Consider the following 23,287-nt stretch of genomic DNA (forward strand, 5'->3'; position numbering starts at 1 on the left):
AACGTGTCCAAATGATCAAGGCTACAAAGATAAAATTCTCAAATTATTAGGGATGAGATTCTGGGATGATAGGTGGTTATTTTCGTCTTTGTCTGGCATTGTGCTGAGAGTGTTTGAGATTGTAAATGCACCCCTCTCCTTCCTTTTCCAGCGTGTCGATGTGTAGCTATTCACAGTAAATTGCAGACTCTCCTGTGTACAGCTTTAGACTGCTGAGTGAAGCTAAAATTTGAACAGCAGATGTTGAACCCAGCTATTATGTCGTCACTGAGCTATGTAAAGAAGCCTCCCAGAGTAGATTAATAAAAGTGACTACTTCACCTTTGAAATGTATCTAACTTTTTTTTTTTTTTTTGTTTAAATGTCATTTACTGTGACAACTCAGCAGTTTTGGATGAGCGAAGCTGCTTCTGTTTTATGTTTAACCATGTTGAATACATGACAAGAACAATTTCTGTGTTTTGTTGATGTAGACTAAATGTTTTTGCCAAATTTCCTTATTCAGATGTTTGTAGTTTGTTTCTGCTTTGAAAGGGACTGTCAGTGTTACGGACACTGTGATTGTACTCACTGCCAGGTTATTTTGTTCCTCTGTGTAAACAGCAGTGGTTATTGTGTTTGTATAGGAACAATTTTGTGTGACTTGGTTATGTGCAAAACCTTCTGATTTGTTTGGATTTTTCTTTTTCATGGGTTCATCTGACTTACGGACAGAAACGGAATGCCTCTTCGCTTCCAGGATCATCTTTTCATTTCATTATAATCAATCCTATTCTGGCTGTAGTGGATTTGGAATGTACATGTGGATATATAACAAAATCATTGTCTTTGTATCCTCAGAATGAATCCTCCATTTTTCCAAAGAAACTCTTCCTTAGACAACCCCATGTTGCATACCACCCTGAACCACCTTGTGAGAGTAGCTCAGGACAGACAAACTACTAATAAACTAAAGGAGTTCATTCCATCCAGCAGCTTAATCAGTTCATCAGCTGCTGCTGTTGAAACTTAAGTAAATTTGACTAGACTTTGTGAATCGAAGGTGTCAGCTCGTACAGCAAACTTGAGTGCACAATGATAATTTTATCCTGAATATCATCTTCAGACACTAGTGGTACATTCAGGTGATGAATAAACAACGCTAACAGATAATAGAGCAGTTGTTGATTAAGCATTTATGTTTAGGGAAATGGATTGGTATGAAACTAGGAGCATGTACCCAATATTTTACCTCCCGGCAATATGGTTTCTGTTGTTTCGGTGCAGTGTTTTGTGTTGCTTCCATCCGTCATGTCGTTTTTCTCTTTATTTTGTAGACCTGTCGAAAAGTAGCGCTCGACAACTTTGGTACACTTCAGTTAAAGTGCAATAGAAGTGTAAATGCACTATTGTCCAAAGAGCTGTAAGTGGAGCAAACATAAGACATGACCAGCCATGGAAGCGGCTTATCCCAGCAGTTTAACGTGATTCTTGTGCATGATGGAGAAATTCTTGCTATGTTCTGACTGCATTATACATTATTTAGACTTTCTGTGAATTTGTAGCTGTTAAAAATGCCACCGCAAGAATCTAACGTGCATTGTGTTGCACTTAACTTTGCACACCGCAATGTTGTATAAATTGTGTTATATACTGTACGTCACAGCTGCTGTTCCACAGTCTGTTTACATTAATTGGTCTGAGGCTAAAAATGGCACTGAGTGTGAAGCCCACTGAACCACAATGCAAAGTTTATTCTTTTAACTTTGGTCCAGACCACAACATAAGTATTAACATTGTCCAAGTGTATGTCTTTTGCACCTCATTTTCTTTGTTTCCTGCTTTCCCTTTGATGCTCTGCCAAGGCTCTTCATTGCCCTACATATGTGACTTTAATGATGTGTTTACAGTGCATTAAGGCTGGCAACTTTTTTGCAAACATATAGATCTATATGGCTCGTCCCCGACACGTAAATGACCTACTGGCCTGGTCTGAATGGTTAATGCAGCAATATTTTTTTTCATGTTTAAAAGAAACTGCCTGATGAAACCAGCAAAAATTACATCTTTCCATGTTGTTTTCCATCATCTGAGGTTTGACTTGCACTCTCTCAGTGATGTCATTTCATGGGGGCCCTCTTCCTCTGCTGCGGATTAATGGCACATAAGATGCAATTTTGCACCACTGACTATTTATACTTAGTGCTTCATATTTGGCTCTGTAAGAAATCCCTGATGTTCTGTATAGATTCTGGTTGAAATGCAGTTGGTCAAACGTTCAGCTGTGCAGTGAGCACATTTGGCCTGAGGTGAAATGATGGTTATTAAATTGCTAATTGTGTTTAAAAAGTAACTGCCAGCTAAAATATCTGGATCGTGATAGCTTCCACTGGCTGTTTATGTATACCAGCCTCTTTTTATGGTTGTTAAAAACTATTCCATCATTGTTCACACAGCAGTTTTTTTTTAAGATTATTACATTGTTATTTGGTAAAGAACTTACAGTTGTACAGTTTGTTGTCAAGAGCGAATCAACTGGTGCAGGAAAAAGTCAAATTTTTTGGGTTCAATCTGAAAAGCAAATTGTTCCCCTGGTGCATTTCATGAAAAGTTGTTGATTAATTTGCAGTTTGTCTGTCAAGAGATGATTATGTTCAGGCTTGGTCTCACACACACACTTCTTCTCAGCTTTGTTTCTTTCTGCCCAGCGCAAAGCTTTGTCTGGGATACACCTAGTAACCCAGTCTACCTTTAAGTGGGATCTTCAAATGGTCACACGAGTTTTAAACAGGAAACTTGTATTTACTTAGTAAATTCCAGCTTTTGAAAGCAGATATTTGGAGCCTCAGATCGAGTTCCTCTTTTCGTCTCTGTGCTCCTCTCGGAGTTTAAGTATCAGTCAAAGAAAAGAATTTTGCAGCGCTGCTCAAACATTCCTTTGTGTATTTTTAAATCGTTCTCCAACCATTGCAGTGGCTGTGGCTTTGGAGGAAAAGGGAATTACGCTGTGTAGCCATTCCTTTCTGCTCCCATGCCTCTGCAGTTATTTTCTTGCAGGCTAAGAAAGCAACATGTGTTTTTGTTTACTTCAATCATCTCAAATGTCTATATACTCTAAAGCCTGAGCAAGAAACATTCTCGCGTTGCTGCTCATGTTATCTCGTATTCATTCTACATAGTGTATTGCCTTGGAGACGCCTGAATGTATTGTCGTGAATGTGACCTGGCAGTCTGCAGTGAAGTACTTTGTGTAATTGATTTGGGGCGTGGTAAAGTCAGAGAAGCAGAAGGTGGAGAAACGTAGCTTTTAAACCTCTGTTTATTTATCTTTGGGTTTAAATATTTAGCTATTTAAATTCGTGTTAAAAAAGTGTATGTTTTGTGCGCCTGGTAGTTACATGTTCAACAGATAGCTTGACTTCTTTCTTCATGGTGATAGATTTAACCAACTGGTGGTGGTGTAGTGATTAGCACTGTTGCCTCATAGCGAAAAATAAAAACCCTCTGGTTTCTTCACACTTTCCAAAAACATTAATTTGGATCTAAAATTGCTTGTACCGTAGATGTTAATGCAAGTGTTTGTGATTGTCTGTCTGTTTGTGTTGTTCTCGACGGCCAATCTGTACAGGCCGTGACCTTGAACTGGATGAAGTGGTATATACGGAAGTTGAGGATAAGATAATTAGTTTTACAGCATCCTCTATAGACAAAGTTCCCAGAGTCTTTTACATATATTGAGGAAACAAAAGAAAGTATTAACTGCAACAAAGAGATCAAATGATATGAAAGCCATCATTAAAAGTCACGATAGAGGGAAAATGAAAAGAGAGGTTGGAGCATCAAGCTAAGTGTATCGGTACATACTTTTATTTGGACATTAATACACCCAAACACTGCTTCGTGGATGTCTGGTATTGGCTAAAGCTTAAAATAATATTTCCTTCTTTGTTTCTGATATCATCTCTCATATGTTTTTTTTTTTAATTTTCAGACCCTTCAGCCCTGGGCTTCATTATCTCTCCCTGGTCCCTCTTGCTCATGCCTTCTGGCGGCATCTCATTCACAGCCGAGTATGAAACCCAGCAGGATTTAAGAGCCTTCACAGCTCCAGAGGTTCTGGAGGGGAACTCCTTGGCCACCGTTTCCGACATAGAGAAGGTACACGCCACTATAATACCCTTTTTGTTGACAGAAACGTACTGATTTTGCTTTGTCAGTTCAGAATGCCTATCCCCAAATCTTGTGTCCAGTCACTCGTGGTTTCAAATAATACACCTTTCTATTATTTGTATGACATGATGTGTTGTGACTCACACATGTTTTTAAATTGGAGATGAAAGTTGAAACTATGACTTGTGTACATCCATTTTAGCTGACATTAAGTGTTGACAGCCCTCTTTCTTCCTGTTAAATGGTGTGAAGCCTGTTTGGAGGAATGTATTGGTGACATCTGTACATGCTTGAGATTGAACAAACACAACAGGAAGTCACTTATAAAAGCATTGTTCAATAGCTCGACAAGTGCCACACGTTTTATTTTGGTTGTAAGCATTGCTGAAATCCTCATTCTGCTTCAACATTACCATCAAGTAAATTGTTTCTGCTGCTGCTCACTAACATCCAGAGTTTCAAAGAAAAGGCAAATGATGCATTAAACTGACTTGCTATATGTATTGAATCTATCTCTTTACTACTAAAGATGATATGCATTTTCCCCAAGTTGTTTTGAATGGTTAAATGTCTGCTTTTCTCATTTTAACTTCCAGTTGTCATTAGTTTACATTTGTATTGAAAGTGAATGGGTTAAATTGTGTTTGTAGATCACCCACAAGGCAACAGCATTATTTAGAACTTGTCCTTGTTGAATAACATTACGCTACAATAGTGTATTTGTAGCAATCATGATGTAAAGCCACAAGCAACTGTATCTCCCGCAATGCACACAATCACCACGCCTCCTCATTTCAACTCTGCCCCTCTGGTAGAAGAGCTAAAAGCTTGCATGACTGGATTCTCATCTCTGGCACAGCCCCACAGACCTCAAAACAGTTTTGTGCTGAGTCAGTTTTCCAGCCCTGGGCTTGCCTCCCAAGCTGAGTTATTTTAGTACAGAATATATAATCTGTTTCCTTCATTATCAGGCAGTGGGTAAACAGACGTCAGCTGCAAGTGCCACGATTTGCCTTTTTCTTTTCTCAACATATGGAGTTGTATTGTTGCTGGTCATAGCACTCTTGTTAAGTTTCCAGATTTTCTGGACGTGTTAGTGCGCCTTTAAATCTGCACTTGGGTGTCTGTTCCTAAAAGACCTTGAAGGCAACGTTGCATTCTTTGGCAATCCATGAATTATTCTTTCCTTTACCAAGCCCAACATTCAGAGGAAGCGATTCCTCTCCCAAGCACGGAGTAGACGTTAATAAGGAGAGGAAAATGGAAAAATGTTTCTGGATTTAGGCTGAAAGCCTCTGTCTTTTCCCTTTCCAAAAAAAAAAAAAAAAAAGATGAATAGAACTTTTATTACTCTCCAGCAGTTGTTCAGGCATTAGGCCGTCTCTTTTTTTCAAACCAAGCGGTCTGACTAGATACTTTAGAGGCTCTTTGTCCTTTTTTATTCTGAATGAAACTCACCCTTTACGTTCTTTTTCTCTTTATGTGTGTAATGCACAATGCAGTTTATGAAGCCTAACACATGTTTCTATTCACAGATGCACATGTACTCTCTGGGTATGACCCTATTCTGGGGAGCAGACTATGAAATTCCCCAAAGTCAGGTAAATAATTACAACTCCGTATACACTTTATAATGAATACATTCTACATAGATGGAGGTTAATGAAACTGAAGGTTTATATTGGGTGATAAAAACTTCTTTGAATGCCGATGTTTATATTTGTAGTCAACTTCAATGCTAATTCTTTCTTTTAACAGTAACAAAAGATTGAGTTGTTACTATTTTTCCATGGTGTCCCCACCTGTTTTCTCGGAAGTCAGTCGGGTACAAAACACTTGGCACAGTTTGTGCAGATTTGTGAGAAAGTACCGCCTGCACGTCATTGAACATGTCATGGCTTGGACTTAAGTTTGCTTTCTACTTTTCATCACTCAACGTTTCATTCTCATCGGCAGCGTCTTCTCACTCACCTTTCAGTCAACATAATACATGAAGCAGTTTCCAAAATACTTACAGAGCTCTTTCGTATTGCCCTTTTCATGTTTGCTGTCTTTATTCTGTTTCCGCTCCAGCCTATGAAGTTGGGGGAGCATCTAAACAGCCTCCTTCTCAACATGTGCGATGACGTCACACTGAGTCGAATGTCGCTGCGCACGGTGCTGGACATCTGCAGCAAACACATCAGAAACTCCAGTGCTGATCCTCCCTTCTCTTACGTCAGAAAACTGGTCCGGTTGGTTCTGGGCAGTCTTTCCCAGGTATACTCATAATTCTCTTCAATCATTTTCCTAAATTGGAGTAAATCAAAAGATTATTGCGTGATCTGCCAAAGCTCGGTAGGTTTGTTTACTTACACGCCTGATAATCGGGTTCATGCTGGATCTAAAGGGGGGAAAAAAACTAATGGTCTTTGTTTCCCCTTTTTTGCTCTCTCACAATATTTTCACCTCTGTTCTTCATCTTTCCTGCTCCATTTCTCTACTCTTGGAACCTTTTCTTAGTTGGATGGTCTGCTGACTGATAGGGAGTCTCTTCCAGAGAGGAGTAAAGAGATTCGGGAGCGGCTCAGAGGCAAAGGCTTGCCCTCAGGTAAAGTGACATGCACTGACCCATGGCCTAAAAAGACTCTTTAGTTTTGACCATTAATTCAGATTTATCAGTAGTCACTGATTCATAATGAAGGAAGTGTGTTTGTCAATGTTATTTGTGATCATTGTAGCAGGTACAAAATATTGACCTGGAAGTAGAACTTTGTGTCAATGTTGCTGGAGTAAGATTTAAGCCATTCTCCATTTACATCCCGACTTTCTGAGCTTGTTGGAAAGAAATGAAAGCAGATGGGGAGCAGTGCACTACAGCCTTGAATCGGATTTAATTCAGGAAAATATGACCAAATCGTCCCGGTGGTTTCTCCGAGAACTCCGGCATTTTTCCAGGCCATGGATCGGAGAGCAAAGTACAAACATGGCTGTCGTCCCGATTATGTAAGCACAGCACAGCATGGCATTGATTACAGTTGCATTTTTTGGAGTCACCAGTGAAGCTTCTGGTCTGCTGTTTCTATCAGTGCTTTGTTTCCTTGGTTGAGCACCAGCCAGCCTTAGGGAAAGTACATGCAAAGAGTATTATTCAGTCCTTAAATGTCTTTCTTCTCAAGGAGCAGCTTTTTCCCTTCTGTAGCCCAGACGGTTTCAGTTGTAAATGCTGGTCAGGGAATTCTGTCAGATTCTGCGTATCATTTCTTTCACACAGACCACTCTGTATGTACTGCCACTGTAGTATAACCTCAAAAACAAATGCTATGAATGGTCTTCATAGAAAAACACACATAATAGACCTTTGATTGATTAGTGACCTCTCAAGGTCGAACCCTTCCTCTGACCCGTTGTCAACTTGGTCAGCCTCGAGCCCACGTATAGCTGATGGATGGATAGAAGAAAAACATTTGACCGGAAAAATGTGCCGTTTTTTGTTTTTTTTTCTTATTCCACTTGTAGTTTCCTGAGTTCCTGGAAGACGGTTGCACTGTCTTTGATGTGTTTCCCGAGCATATGCTTTCTAGATTAAACCAACACATGCTGCATTTTTACTGAACTCAACGTCCCCCTGCATTCTCTCGGTTTTGCTGTTCTTCCCCTCCTTGTTTTTGCCCTTGTACAACCTTGGCCTCTGTTAATATTTGTCTCTTTAAAACAAGAGCCATCAAGAAAGTTTATGTGCAGCATGTCTAGAAATGCACTGTTTGAATTTAAGGACAATCAACAAAGATGATATTTCTATATTCAACTATTACAAAGACACAATTGTGTTTTTTAGCATCACAATGTGTGTTATTATTTATATGGAAGAAATTGGAAGAACTTGCAACTTGGCAAAAGTGTATTTTCTTCGCGTTGCTGGATTAGGTTTGTGCATAACAGAAGCTTCCTATTGCTGCTAATTTTTTTTTTTTTTTTAATCCTTTACAGAAGCAGGGCCGAGGTTACAAGCAAGCCAATTAATGACTTTAAGTTGAATTTAAGGAGAAATGCAAATTGTGCAGATGCAAGTGGAAGAAAATGTTGATCAAAATGCACCTGTGCAAACTGTTCTGTCAAATCAGCAATGTTTAGTTCAAAAGTTCTAACATATTGTTTACACAGCTCTTATTGAATGTGCTTGGCTGCATTAAGTTGTTAAGGAGAAGGATTGTGGGTGGCCTGTAGCAGGTGCAGTGTCGGCTGAGACAAAGCCAGGGAGGTGTACGATCAATAGTACCATGTTTGTTGTTATTCATGCTCTTTGGATTGGTTGCCAGATTGAAGTGGTGCTTCTGTATAATGAAGTACATGTTAAAATCCTTGTTGATCACTCCTCTCACCATGGATACCTCCATTTTCACTGAATTTGAAGAGTATATATATTCAAGAGTATACACCGATACTTTTATTACTCTGAATTTTATGTACTAGAAATCGGTGTGTCTTCTCATTGTTGAATAATGTTGTTTTTTTTTCCCTTGCTCCCAGGAAGGAGTGCTGCTCCCAGAGTTCTGGAGCGATACAGAACCAGGACTCAGGAGCAAACGTCTCTTAACCGAGGCCTCAGTCGTTCCATGGGCTCCCTATCATTCCAGGATCTACTGAAGGGGGAAGACGGTTCAGCCCCACAGTATTCCCTACCCAACTCTGAAATTCCCATAGATTTATACATCAAACCCCCTTTACTCCAGCAGCGTTCCTATCCCCATCTGCACCCACTCCACCCACAGCAAAAAGGCCGGCCTGTGGAACTGGACCGGAGGTCTTTAGCCTTCTACAGTGGGGAACTGGGGCCGAGTCAGGCCAGGAAGAACTGGGCTTCTTCTGTGGATTTGGCATACATTGACCCAGAGGCTCTTCGTTTTGGTGCGTTGGAGGACGCACGAAGAGGAAGCAGCGCTTTAAGTACCCACTCCATAGGCAGACGTAAGTCGCCCTTCCGGTCATCCAGGGAGAGAGAGACTCACTACCTGGACTTTGGCGAGCTGAAGAGTAGGAAGCCTCACCATCACTCAGCACAGTCTGTAGGCTCGGGGCTCCCTGGTGCTTATGACCGAATCAAAGAAAGACAAAGGAAACTTCAGGTGCTGAGACAAGCAGTGGATGGTGAGTGTACAGGGTAGTGAACTACCTCCTCTTAACGATGAAACTACATGTCTTTGGTTGAGTCTTCAGGCCCTGCTGCATTGTTGTAATGTTTAGATCAGAAAGTGCTTGAGTGATTTCCAGATCTCGGGTCACAAGCGTATTAACTTGCAAAGGAATGCAGTTTTACTTCTTTAGCATCCAACTTCTACTATGCTTATTATATGCAGTGGATGATGTGAACACACATTATTCTATGGTAAATATGAAACAATCGATCACGGCCTCATTTGGCAGCTTCATCGAGACGGTTATCCCGTGCCTTGTTTCTAATTGCAACAAGCTACACAATGCATTTACTTTGTGATCACCATCACAGGATAATGGGATTTCAATGACAAATCTGTGTTTGGTCATGTACCATTATTTAGATGTGTGGCAGCCAGTACTTTGTCACAGCATGTAGTGTGGCGGTGTACCGAGTGCTGTGGTCCAGGTTTCTCCACTGAAGTTCTCAGTGTTACTCTCCCACTGAGACAGCTGTGAAAATCACGTATTTTACATCGCTATGGCACAGCTGGCTCCATGAAACTGTGGGGTGGAGGGAACTAGTCAGGCAATAAAGTTGCGTCCAACTGTGAGTCTTTGGTGGGAAGGATCCGTGAAGGTGAAAGGCGGCGGACAGTGCTATCAACCAGACTAGTTGCTGGTTGTGTGTCTGTTCGAAACTGCCATGTGGGATGGGAGCTGCGCGCTGGCCTGAGTGAAATATCACTGGTGGCGGCTGGGCAGCAGTGTTTAGACAGAATGTATGAGTCACGGGTACAGAGGTTTCCAAATGGCTGATTCTAATTACAGACTGGTTTAATTCTAGCTGGTGGCTAGCTGTCACGCATGTAATATACAATCCCTGTATTTCTTTTTTTTTCTTTCTTTTTTTTTAACAGTTTTAGCCTATAATTATGCAGATACTAACACGTATACATAGAAAGTACTGAATAATCCTCACTGTATTTAGCCTGAGAAAAAAAAAAAAAATCACCTTTATGTGATCACATGCTAAGACCAAGCACACACAACACAATTGTTTTACACCTCTGTAGTCAGCCCCGAGAGCTTTATGTTTCCCACGAGAGCTTATGGAATTCTTTGAAAAATCTCCATAGGCAAGGTAGTTTTACACCAGTCACATGTGGCTATATGGATCTGCTTTAGCTACCTGGGATTAGTCGGAGTGCTGCTTCAGTGGTTTCATATGATAAACCACCGTCTCCTACCTCTTGTTTCCTGTCCTCCTCCTGCTGCTCCTCTACAACTTTCCACTCTGCAGCTTTCTCCAGTGTGCAGCCTTCCTGCTTTGCTGGCAGCTATTTTTAATGCTGACCGAGCCACCAACCGAGCATTCTTTTCTTTGACTGTGGCTTTTCATCTCTCGCTATCCCTGCCTTCTTTTCCTTCCCTCTTCTTTGCCTTTTATTGATGATCACCATTTGTTTTGTCAAATTCGTGGAATAAAATGAAAAGAGCAGCGGAAGCTCAGAATGACATTTATGTTGTATGTCTTACCTGGCAGTTAGTGTATGTGTTGACCGGTGTATACAAACGGTTGGGCACAGAAGCATTCAATTTCAGCCTTCAGTAAAATGTTTTCAGAAACAATACTAATTGGATAAAAAGTTTCAGCAACTACTTGCTTTCTAGATCTTGAGAATTTTTGAACTCATTGGGCCTCAACTCATTCTGACTTAGCCAGATAATCTCCAGGCTGGTTTTCAGACTCCCACTCGAAAAGCCAGTTCACATTTTGGCCTAATTTTATAAAATGTAAATGAGTGCATTCTTACGAATCTGGTGCATGCTGTGTAGTTTTTATAATCCCTGGAACTTGAACATTTTGTATCACTCTTAGACATGCTATAACTATAATAAGGTCTCGACTCAAAGTGATCTGTATCAGAAATGAGCTTTTGTGTGTTTGCTTTTCTGGTTGTACAAAGAACACAAAAGGAATTGCAATATTCAATTACTATTTAATTACATTATAAAAGTCGAGCAAGAATAATCTTTATTTTCCATATCAGACCTATTTTGATTTTGCATGAATGGGGCCAAATTAGGCACAAACCAATGCCAGGGCCACGTTTATGTGTTACTTGGCAGACTCTTTTTCCTCTTTCTTCCCTCACTTTTTTTCTGTTCTTTCCTGCAGGGAAATGATGGCACAGCAGTCCTCAGTGCTCTCAGGTTTCACATATTACACACCGCTTCCAGGCCCTTTGTGTCTGCTCATCTGCAAATAATTTTTAATGCGCTTTGTATCACAACACTAAACGTTGTTGGTGTGCATGCTTGCGTCTGCATGGGCATGTTTGTACCTGGCCACTTCCGTCTCCTCCAGTGCCGAGGAAAGCTCCCACTCCTCCTTTCCGTGCCAAGGTGTTTCAATCTTCAATGAGCAGAAACTTTGCTCAGAGACCTACAGGCTGTAATTGGAGTCATGCGTAGCGGATGAGGGAATTCCTAACATTATTGGACTTTTCCGGCACTTGGCAGCAGATCATGTGGCTTTGGGCTGGGGCGGGTCCAGCTTGGACATCAGTACAGAACATTGCTGCTTGCAACGGAGGGGAAGCGGTTAGTGAAAGCACAACTCGCGAATTTTCATAATTGTATTACATTTTGGTTCATTGACTTCAAAAGCTACAGGGGAAAGGATTAGAGTGTTTTTTTTTTGACGAAAGGCTTTAAACCATTAGATTAATTTCTGATCCATTTTAATCAACTGCCTGCCTGCATTTCCCCTTCATATTGTGAAATGTGTGCAAGAGGCGCTGTTAAACTTCAACCAACGGGCATTTTTGTGCACTTTCCGGAAACTTATTTATTCATCTATTACTTAGGGGGAAGCTTTGGGGGTTTCGGCAATCTATTACCCATGCCGGCTTGTGCTGTAAAGGGAGTTTCCTTTCTCTGTCTGGGCACACCAGACTTTAAATAACCTCAGAATACGAGTTTGTGTCTTTTTTCAGACCTTATAGAGACTGTTTGAGAGCTTTCAGAAGGCTCATGCGGTGTTGCGTGTTACGAGAAGAAATGAGGAAGGGGGGCAACTGAGAAGATGAAGTATTAGGGAGGAGAAAGAAGTAAAGAGATTGTGCACATTTTTATATGAAGTCTTCCAGACTGCCAGTGTGAATCCACCTTAGTCAAAATTTATTTTGACACTTAAAAACAAAATAAAGCTCTAACCAGTTATAATGTTTTTTTTTTGTTTTGTTTTATTTAATAAAGTGCACTGGCACTTTACAAACATCATAAAGGTGCATCACACCCCATGGATTTCTTTGCCCATGTTTGTTGCCTGAAAGCTTTTGCATATGTTTGTTTGTTGTTAATTTTGTTACCTACTGCACACTCACCTGAAAGGTTTTTATTTTACTAGTGATGTTCAAGTCAATGATATTTGCGAGTTAATGTTTTTTTGTTTGTTTTGGGTTTTTTTTTTGCAATTAATTTGACAAGTCAGTGAGCATAAATCCCCATATCTAATATGATACTCATCAATTGGCTCTATCCATGAGAGAAGTAGGTTTCAAGCTGTATTATTATTATCATGCATCATGCTTTCACAGAACCCTTCGTATTTCAAAATGTATTAAAACTATCCAGATGCCTTCTGTGTCTGCCGTTGTGGGTTACTGCTTGCATGTTTTGCTTTGGGAGTTTGAGCAGATGTGAAATTCTGTGTCAGGCCACTGGTAAATGGCTGTAAATAATCCAAAAGAAGCTCCTCCTCCTGAGTATTTTCTACCAGAAATGACACTGTCCAAGGAACCCATGACTCACCAGTAGATGAACTATTTTTGGGTGAAAGTCTGACCCGTCTTTCTAGATAGTAACTATACAGTTGCTGCTGGGTCACAATGCCTTTGACTTAAGATGTTTACATAAGACATGCATCATTACAAAGAGAACTCTGTTGTACTGTGAAACTGTGTGCTAAAATGCCTGAGTGTTGACGAGAGAATGCCATGCATTCAAGCTCAGTAGCTGATACTGAGGAGCAGGACTTTCAAGTTCTGTGTGCTCGATAGAGAAGCGCGCCAAGCACAGGGATGCATTCTTGTTTCCACTGTATTGTAGGTCTTTGCTGAGTTTTCGAAGCACTGCTTTGGGAAAAGTAAATAACTTGAGGTACGCTGGTCTCCATTGGCTGTGGTTCACCCAGTCAAGCAAAACAAAACCTCATGCCCTCAATAAAAATGCTTTAACCTGATGGGAGGCATGCCTGCAGAGACTTGTGCTGAAACTGCTTTGTTGTGTTGTTACATCTGTTTTGTTTTGTTTTTTGTCAGGAGTGTTTACCAACAGCATGACTAATACCTGCTTTGTGTTCTTATTATTCTAATGGGTGGTGGACGTCACCGTCTGTCTCACAAGGTTGCGCAGCGAATTCCAATGGCGAAACAAAACAGTAGTTCATCAGTTCATATGCTGTCCAGAGTCTTGTTTAAAGTGACTTTTTTTTTTTCTTGTTAATGTCTGTGTTGTGTGACACTGTAAGAAGCAACTTCATTTTTAACATCATTCACAAAGCAACAAACAAGTCCATGTAACCATTTTAAGTTGTTTAATTTGCATGGAGAGTGTCTGAAGCTGTTTCTTTCTTTTGTTTTCTACTGCATGCGTTATCGTATGTGATCGAAAATGTAATGATAGTCTGTCTTTGCGCTCAGACCCAGGCCACACCCACCAGAGGTACCAGAGCGATTACAGTTCATCCAGTGAAAGCCCCTCGTTGACCTCCTCTGATCCAGACTACAGGCAAGGTAATGGACTGTGAGGAATCCTTTATCCATTTTCACGGAGTCATACGTGATGCACTACATGATGTTATTTACCGGTACAACAGGTGGCAGGTGCTGCACCTACATAACTCAACGTGTTCCTGTACTTGCAATAGACGGAGCAATGAAAGAGCAATGTAGATTTCATTTTCAAAAGTGCTTGATGTCCCTCGATACATTTTTCATCTGACTGAAACGGTATGCAACAAGCAGGACAGGAGTCCTGTCGACTCCTGCTGGTTAATATTTAGGCGAGTCTCATACCTGGAAACGAGAGTGAATACAATTAAGTGGAAAACTAGCAGCACCCTGGGTTCAGTGGGGATTTAAAACAACTGGTACTATTTAGCAATTATCTTTATTTGTCTTGTGTTTATTTTTTAATTTTTTTTGCCAGAGACTGCAATGTTTTATTCTTGGTCAGATTTCTTCCTGTCCACCTCGCCAAATAAGAAGAGCTGCGTACTGCAATTTTGAGACCGTAAAGTTCACCGGTCAAGTTTGATTTAAAGAGTACAATAAATGACTTGGCACTTGCTCCTTCTTTTTGTGACTTCCAGCCCAGTGCTGCAAATGATGCTGCCTGGCGTTGCCAATGAAATGAATGAATCATGTCTTTTGCGTAGATATGCATAAGATGTGTGTTCACTCAATGCATACGATAATACACAACTTTATTTGTGATGTTATGTACACAGGACAGTGGGGCGTCTTTCGCTTCGTAATGAGAAAATGTTTGCAGCTCACGCTCCTGTTTCCTTTCAGCTAAGAAACCGGGTGAGACGGCAAGGTATGGCTCCCAGCTGGCACTGTCATCTGAACACGATGCCTTGTCACTGACGAGTCAGAACGCACTCAGACGCAGGTAAAACTCATGCTGTGGTTTTTCATTGCATTGCCATTTTCTTCCTGTTAATCCTTGGACATTCATATTTTATTGGTGCTATAGATCCAATCAAGTTTGAGCGGATGGAGTTAAATATTCCATAAAGATTATTGGGTCTCTACACATAAATGTATTCTTTTCTACAAAATCAATAAGAGATCAGTGTATGGGAAAATCGGCAGATTTTGATGAAAAAGTCAAACAACTGTTCTGAAACTCTGCTGAAAAGGAAACTCAATAATTCATTTAGATCACGTTTGGATGTGAAATATTACATAAATGCCCGCTGATGCCTACAACTGGGATGTCTGCATGAGTTGGCTAATTTTTCCCCTGAAGAATCGGTGCCTTCACCACAAAACATTCCACCAAACAGGGAAGCTACAGATAAGCCCGTCCTGTTTGGTCGTCTGTGCCACACGCACACACACACACACACACACACGCACACACGCACACACACACAGCTGGTGCTACAAAGCAGGGTCAGCCCCATGCTTCACTAGTGAGGTCATCTGATGTGACATCCACATTCAGCTTTCTCTATCTCTCTAATCTCTGGCATTACAAACCTGAACTGCCTGCTGTTGCTCTGTCTGCTCACGGGGCGAAAAAACGTGTTTTCACTCTGTTTCCCCGAATGTTAACAGAAAAAATCTGCTGGCATTTAGTACCTTTGTACCGACCGTGCTTTACATGTCTTGTTGCCACCTCTAAAGTTCTGTTATTTAAAAAGCAAAACAAAGTCTGTTTAAAAAAAAAAAATACAAAAATCACAGCGCACACTTTTACAGATAACAGTTGTTTTTCTCACCACTTTAGACTGTATCAGACTTCCTCTTTATTCCCTGTAGGCAAAATGAGGGGGCAGCTGAAGATGGTCTGGTTGGAGCCGAGTTGCTCCTCCAGAGGCAGGAGGAGGAGGTGCAGCGACTCCAGGCCCACCTGGCCAGCAGGCTGTCCAGGGCCAACTTTTACCCGACAGACGAACCCTTGGTCCCTCCTCACCCTTCCATGCTTGAACTTCAAGACCCACTGTACTCCGTTTCTGTGCCACAACGCAAAACTAAGGTGTGTTCACTTCTGTGCAATGAAAATCCGTGTCTTTGAATCATTTTTTTCCCCATCTTTTAAGACGATCAAGATGATGTGTTTGGACAAAGGTTCCTCCATCCCTCCAGAGCAAATAATGTATCACAGGCATGACACAGCTGATTCCACAACGCCATGAGAATTCATTGTTTCAACACTCACACTGGAAGGGGAACTCCGTACATGCAACTGACTGTCTGTAGCCATGTTTATATTGCAATATCTGATGATGGATGTATAATTTTAAATCCTTGGAGCCATTTGGCAACAAACTTGTTGATGCTGTGTTCGCGAGAGAAAAAATTGCGGACTGATGCATATTTCATTCTGGCCTCACTATTTTAATCACCATTATGGGTTTGCGGGACATGTGGAGGAGCTTGAATATGGTCTGAGTTTCCTCTCCTCTATTGCACACTGTGGTGATGTGTTAACTTAAATGATAAACATCACAATACTACGGTATAAATCTAGTGACTTTACTCACAAATGTTTTGGGGGTTTTTTCTATTTTGTCATATGTGGTAGGTTACTCATATGTTTTGTACTGAGAAAGATTTGCTGTTGTGAGTTTGTGGTACATTGAATTACTTTAACTTTAGAGGATTTCTGGTTCCTTTTAGGCTTTTTCATCTTATAGTAACATCTGATGTGTTTCTGAATGACAGACCTACCACGGACCGGAGTTTGTGAGGATGGCCAGTGAGCCATGCGTTTCCTTAACTGTTCCCTCTTCAATAATGGTGAGGAGTTTGTTTCCCATGAAGCCACTGTATTCATGCTTTGTTTTTTTTCTCCCTGAACTTTAAATCACAGCTGTGTCCTTTTTGTCTTCTTCCACACAAGAAACGTGGCAAGGTGGAGGAAGTGCAGAGGAAGGTGGGTGTTGTGCTGCTGAACAGCCAAAAGCTGGAGCTGAGCTGTGACATCAAGGCAGTGTGTAAAGACGTCTTTGATATGGTGGTCGCCCACATCGGGCTGGTGGAGCACCATCTCTTCGGCCTCGCATACCTCAGAGGTATTGTATGTTGCCCCCCACACTTTTCTGTGTGTTTGCATGTGTGAGTCAGATACCTCCCCATGTGTGAGCATGTGCTCACTTGTTTTATGATGCAGCTTTACAATGCAGTTTTCATTAGTCAGTTCTTGTCAGTTCCGTCACAGATGGTGGATCTTTTGTCTCGAAAAGCAAATATTTTCCTTGGAACTGGTGATGCGTACAACATTTAAAGCATAAACTATTAAATGTGGCTCACTCTAAGCAGATATTGGTTCCAGTTAGTGCCTTATCGATTTTTATTTTACACCCGATGTCTATTAAAAAAATAAAAGCCCGTGATAACCTAACTTGATTGACCGTTCCCTCACACGCAGATGAAGAGTTTTTCTTCGTTGATCTCGATGCCAAATTGTCCAAAGTGGCTCCAGACGGATGGAAGGACGACCCTAAGAAAAGAAAGTCAGATGTGTCTTTTAGCCTGTTTTTACGCATTAAATTCTTTCTGGATGACATCAACCTCATACAGTGAGTGTACACTTTACGGAAATAAACACCTAAATGACACATTATTATTCAGTTCTGTGTCCTTGTATGGTCACATCACACTCAGGCTGATCAAAATGGTCCCTCTGCCTACTTGTGTTTTTCTGTGGATAACAGGCACGCCATGACCAAACATCAGTACTACCTACAAATGAGGAAAGACATCCTGGAGGAAAGGATGCGCTGCAGCCCAGAAAATGCCATGCTGCTGGGTTCCCTGGCATTGCAAGCCGAATTTAGTGACTACCAGCCTGAGGTACAGTATAGATGTCTTTTCTTTGCGGTCACCCGATTCAACCTAAATGTTTCCCTTTTGTCATCTACATAGTCGTAAGTTACAAACTCACAATGTAGCAAACTATGTTGGTATTTTCCAACAGTCAGAAAAATATAGGCCATTTTACCTTAAAGCATAATACAAGCAACAGAACTCATTCCACAAACAACTGCTTCGTCTAAATTAGAGAAAGGTCATATGACAATAAAATATAAATATTGGTCCCAGAAATAACACTGCTCATCTCAACGCCTCAGCTCCTTGGGAAGACCTATTTCAGATTGGAGCACTACCTACCAGTGACCATCTTGGATAAAGTGGACCAGGCGGCCATAAAGGAAGAGCTGCCGAAACTTCACAGCAACTACTACGGAGCAACAGAAACTGAAGCAGAGTTGGAGTTTCTCAAGGTTAGCAAGAGCAGAGTACACATGAGTTATATGTACCGTTATTGTTATTACTACACTTGTTTTTTGTTCAGTCATCATTTAAAGCGGATTTTAGAATTTAGGAAAAATTCAACAAATCTCTTGTTATTAGGAGTTTTTGGAGCAGAAGTAGTATGTATGCAAGTCGAACAAAATGTAATCATATTGTCTGCAGAAGTCACACTCCAAATGACCTTTTAACCATCTACAAGTATTTTCAGGTTTAAGAAACAGTTTCGTCTACACCAGTCTTATCTATTTCAGTACTGTTTTTTTGTGGATTTGTCTCAAAGATCTGCCAGAGGCTGACAGAGTACGGAGTCCACTTCCATCGGGTACTTCCGGAGAAAAGATCCCAGACAGGCATCATGCTGGGTGTTTACGCCAAGGGGGTGATCATCTTTGAAGTCCTAAATGGAAATCGTACCGCGGTGCTACGGTTCCCCTGGAGGGAGACAAAGAAGATTTCCTTCACAGTACGTGTGATTCTCTTCATTTTTGGACATAACTCTCAAATTATTTGAAAAACCTTCACTTACATGTTTGCCTTGTTGTCCTGAAGAAAAAGAAGATTTGTCTTCAGAACACTTCCGATGAGATTAAGCACCTGTTTCAGACGGACAGCAGCAAGACGTGTCAGTATTTGCTGCAGCTGTGCTCTGATCAGCACAAGTTCCACCTGCAGATGAAGGCCCGCCAGAACAACCAGGAGCTGCAGGACCTAGGTAGAGGAACATGGAATTGATCAGCTGTTTTAAACACGCATTTAACAGTGGATATCTCCTAAACATCTTGCGTATTTCCTTGTTACAAAGTCTTATATAGTTTATAGATTGTATTGTAAATCTCAGTGCTGTCCAAAGCATTTGAGATGAAGTTTTTTTTTAAACCCTTTGAATGGTGACAACTTCCAGCCAATGTAACTGGCTCGTCAGCTCACGATATGATCATCAGTTTACCATGAATTGCCGAACCTAACGTTCAGGGTTGGTCTTAGTGTTTATGTTGTTATTTGTTGTCTTATCCCACAAATATGAAAATTCATAAGCTATTTGGTAAGTTTGTGTTTTTTTTTGTTTGTTTGTTTTTTTCATTTGTGCTCATCAGAGAACAGCCCATTGAGCAGCTTGCAACAATCTTTTGACTCCCGGAGTGGTGACGCCACAGGGAGAACCCTGAGCTCAGGCAGCTTGGGCCCAAGTTTGTCGACACGCTCCAACCCCGACCACCTGAAGAGGATCTCTTACTCGGAGGTGGCCCTCCATAAAGCACCTTCTGGCCCAATCAGGATCCAAGATGAGCTTCACTTTCCAGGTTTCAATCCAGTGGGCTCCACGATCCTTTCCAATCCGCGAGCAATGAGTCGCTCCCACCACAACCTCGGCCAGATGCCAGAGTCTCCCGAGCCGCCAGTGCCAGATTCATACCTTGGCCAGTCATACTCCAGAATGAGTCAGCCACCACCCAAACAAATGGCCTTTCACTTCCAGCAACATCAGCGAGCAAGTTCAGACACAGACTCTCTGTCACAACCACAAGACAAGTGAGTCGTTCTTGTTTATACTTTATCATTTCAAGTAAATATTGTGATTGGAGTTCTAACTTTAAACTACAGAAACAACAATATTTTAGGTGTTTTATCTCACTATGTAGGCAAACTGTGTGGCTATGCATAGATTTCCCTATAAAGTCCTTAATGTAAGAAGCCTCATCAGGATTGGCTCAGGTTACTAGGTGAGGACTTGTTAGAGGGCCTACAGTACTGACATACAGAACTACACCTCTAGCCTTTAATTGATCCTCTGGGTGTGCATGTGTGTGGGTCTGGGTGCTGTGTGTCCTTGCGTCTGTGTTTTTCTGTTACTGTGCCGACAACCCTGTGCTTCTATTTTCATTAGCAAACTTGTTTTTCTCCCATGTCACCTTTACAGATGACTGTGATTTTATGTGGACTGCAGTTCTTGATGCTTGAAGTAAATAACAGTGCACAGGAAGCAGTGTCAAAAAGCATTTAGACTTTCTAAACGCCAAACTTTTTATGCTCATGCGGCCCTCTTTTCTCAGTTTCCTTCTCTGGATAATCTTCTTCTCTCCCTTTGACCTTCTCAGGTCATTTGGCACGGCGTCCCACAGCAGCCCAGCCTGGAGCCTCAACAAAAAAGAATCGGACTCTTCTTCTGTTGAGGACACTGGCCAAGCATATGTAGTCGGTAAGCATTCTGACCTGAGTAGGATGGTGGAAATGAAGCATTACATTAGTGGTTTACGGCTCCAAAAACATAAATCGATATCTGAGTTTTATTTCTCTGTTTAAAATTCTGGTGGATTTTAAGACAGGCATGTGACATGTATAGCAATTATGTTTTGCAATAGATGTGTTGTTTTTCCAACAGGTTCAATATGTTTAACGAACTGGCTTTAACAAAACTTTGTGAAGTTTTTTTTTCCTGAATCAAATTGTTGTTGTGTGGATAAAGCTAGAGCGTGGACACAGCATGTTTACAAGCGGCTGACGGTAGCAGTTACAGAGACCATAAGTTCTACAATTAATATTTTGATATGATTCAAATTGCATCACATTAACACTTCTATCGAAGGGGGGGGGGGGTCACAAACAGCCAATGCATTAGCGCACTGACTGGATCAGATGATATGCTTGGTGTGTATGAAACCACAAATTGTCACTTTAGTGAGTGTTCTTGTACACAGGATACCTTTCTTTTCGCAATTAGAAATTGAATCAGACTGACAAAGTGAGTGACTAAAATGCCGCGACTTTTCTTTGCTCTGGTTTTTAACTGCTCATCATGAATGACAAGATTAGAATTCTATTAGTATTGAAAACATTTCATAGTACAGTCAGGTTTAGTGTTGCTATATTTGAGTCTGAGTTTATAATAGTTTGAGAAGTTGTGGTGATTCCTGTAGGCATTCTTCCAGTTCCTCGGAAGAATGAAGGCTTTCCAGAGTAGAAAGCTGAAAATCAGATAAAATCGGAATATCAGTTATTTAAAAAAAAAAGAAAAAGAAAGTCACAAGTATTGTCTTGTCCCTTTTTTTATTTGCCATGCACAGAAACATGAGTCACCTCTTTCACTGAGTTTTAGGAGAGAAGCTGCTGCGCAAAACTTGCCTTTGGGCTTGTGTTGAGAAATTAGTTAAAATCTTCCCAACTGAAGGGAATGTTCCATCTTAAGCTGTCAATCTACATTGTGATTAGATTTATGTTTGTATATTTGTGCAGGTGTGCTCTTCACAGATTGGTCTCTCCATGTGGGGATCTTGCAATAACTAATAATTAACACATCAAGTTGGACTTCTCTGTTGTGTATTAAACACAAAGCCGTCTGACAGACTTTACTATTCACTTGTGTTGTTAATCCAGGTGTCAGCATGCACAGTTCGTCTGGCCTGCCTTCAACCCCAGCCTCCCTTAATGGCAAGTTTCTCTTATTCATATATACAGCATGAAGTCAGAATAGATGAAACATTTGCTTTCTTACGTCACTTTTCACAGTCTTTATCATGTACCTGAATCTGGGTTTTTTTTTCTATACACGAATTCAACAAAGTACAACGATACAAAGCAAATCTCAGTGTTTTCTACAGAATTAAATATTGCAGAATTGAGTGTCTGTCCTCCTGCTTCTGCCTGCCTGTAGACCTTAGCTCTGGCGTTCGCCCCACCATTAAATAGCTTCTTGTTTGGCACTGAACTCTCCTCCTTTCTTTAGAGCTCAGCCAATTTTTTCACACCCATTAGTCCACAGTGCTAAAGTGGGAGCCCCTCGGTGACACTGCATGCTTGCCTGGGCTGATTAATAGTTACAGTGGAGATGTACGAATGCCCATAAAGCAGCTTAGTGTTTATCACAGCACAGCCTGCATGAGTCTGAAAAGACACAGTTCCATGTGAATTATGTATTTCTGTAAATATTAGTAATGCCATGTTTGCTTGCGTTGATGCAGATTCTCTCAAGAAAAAGCTGAACGCATTGCCATCTCCAGAGAGAGAAGTTACAACTGTAAACCTGAAGAAAGATGTGAAATATGGACTGGGTAAGGGTTCAAATTCCTTTTTTCAGTTAATAAAAGGACATCTCTGCCGACAGGTTCTAGAACAGTAAACTCCATTTACTTCCTTTGTGTTCATGGATTTTTGGTTTTCCAATGTGTATTCAATCGCTTACACATGTAGGGTAAATTACAGTCGGGTCCATAAATACTTGGACTTTGAGCATTTTCGGATCTGAAGACCACCGCAATGAATTTGAAACTAAACTAATCAAGTGGTGCTTCAAGGACAAACGCCCAGCTCTAATTTAAAAGTGTTTTAATTGAAATCAGGTTGACAATGAACAAAAATACAACACGCTGTATCCTCCACCTTTTTAATATGGCAAAAATAACCGGACAGTTTTCGTTCTAATCTAAAAATTGAACAAATATTTCAAGTTGCCTGAACATTTGTGTCGTCTCTTGTAAATATTTTGGTGTTTAATGGTGTGCGCTTGTTTATGTTGTGCAGGGTTTCAGGTTGTAGGAGGGGAGAACTCTGGCCGTACAGACCTTGGTACTATCATTAGCTCAATCACTCCTGGGGGTCCTGCTGATCTCAATGGATTCCTCAAGCCTGGTAAGCCATTATGACTCCTCCCTCCTCCCTCCCTCCCTCCTGTACAAGTCCATTACAGGGTTTCTCTTGTTGTTGTAAAGATGATTATCAATTGAGAATATCATGTTGATTCAGGTGACCGGCTCATCTGTGTGAATGACGTAAACCTCGAGGGACTCTCTCATGCTTCTGCGGTTGATATTCTTCAAAATGCTCCGGATGATGTTACTCTGGTGGTGTCGCAGCCTCAGGAGAGGCTCTACAAAGGTAGAATTAAAATTAAAAGACATGAGTTTTTGTGTGACCTTTTGGGGAGATTTTTTTTTGGTTTTTTTTGTTCCATT

General features: G+C 41.0%; 1 protein-coding gene across 6 annotated transcripts in view; it reads left to right on the top strand.

The window, feature by feature from the left end:
* Window positions 1–23,287, top strand: part of ptpn13 (protein tyrosine phosphatase non-receptor type 13) — a 39,761-nt gene that overhangs the window by 6,096 nt on the left and 10,378 nt on the right. For 5 of the 6 annotated variants that reach the window (XM_080510088.1, XM_080510090.1, XM_080510089.1 and 2 more), the window contains exons 3-23: window positions 3,971–4,137; window positions 5,685–5,750; window positions 6,223–6,408; window positions 6,652–6,739; window positions 8,659–9,276; window positions 13,992–14,084; window positions 14,868–14,967; window positions 15,843–16,059; window positions 16,749–16,823; window positions 16,927–17,098; window positions 17,455–17,605; window positions 17,741–17,879; window positions 18,158–18,310; window positions 18,622–18,804; window positions 18,891–19,053; window positions 19,436–19,871; window positions 20,438–20,538; window positions 21,714–21,767; window positions 22,298–22,387; window positions 22,857–22,964; window positions 23,079–23,210. In XM_080510088.1, the coding sequence (XP_080366214.1) occupies window positions 3,971–4,137; window positions 5,685–5,750; window positions 6,223–6,408; window positions 6,652–6,739; window positions 8,659–9,276; window positions 13,992–14,084; window positions 14,868–14,967; window positions 15,843–16,059; window positions 16,749–16,823; window positions 16,927–17,098; window positions 17,455–17,605; window positions 17,741–17,879; window positions 18,158–18,310; window positions 18,622–18,804; window positions 18,891–19,053; window positions 19,436–19,871; window positions 20,438–20,538; window positions 21,714–21,767; window positions 22,298–22,387; window positions 22,857–22,964; window positions 23,079–23,210 (3,492 nt within the window). Of the gene's footprint in view, window positions 1–3,970; window positions 4,138–5,684; window positions 5,751–6,222; window positions 6,409–6,651; window positions 6,740–7,040; window positions 7,135–8,658; window positions 9,277–13,991; window positions 14,085–14,867; window positions 14,968–15,842; window positions 16,060–16,748; window positions 16,824–16,926; window positions 17,099–17,454; window positions 17,606–17,740; window positions 17,880–18,157; window positions 18,311–18,621; window positions 18,805–18,890; window positions 19,054–19,435; window positions 19,872–20,437; window positions 20,539–21,713; window positions 21,768–22,297; window positions 22,388–22,856; window positions 22,965–23,078; window positions 23,211–23,287 lie in introns of those variants that run through there. The other variant, XM_080510092.1, reaches the window with a different exon arrangement.

This window comes from Blennius ocellaris, assembly GCF_963422515.1.
Source record: "Blennius ocellaris genome assembly, chromosome: 15".
NCBI classification, from domain to species: Eukaryota; Metazoa; Chordata; class Actinopteri; order Blenniiformes; family Blenniidae; genus Blennius; species Blennius ocellaris.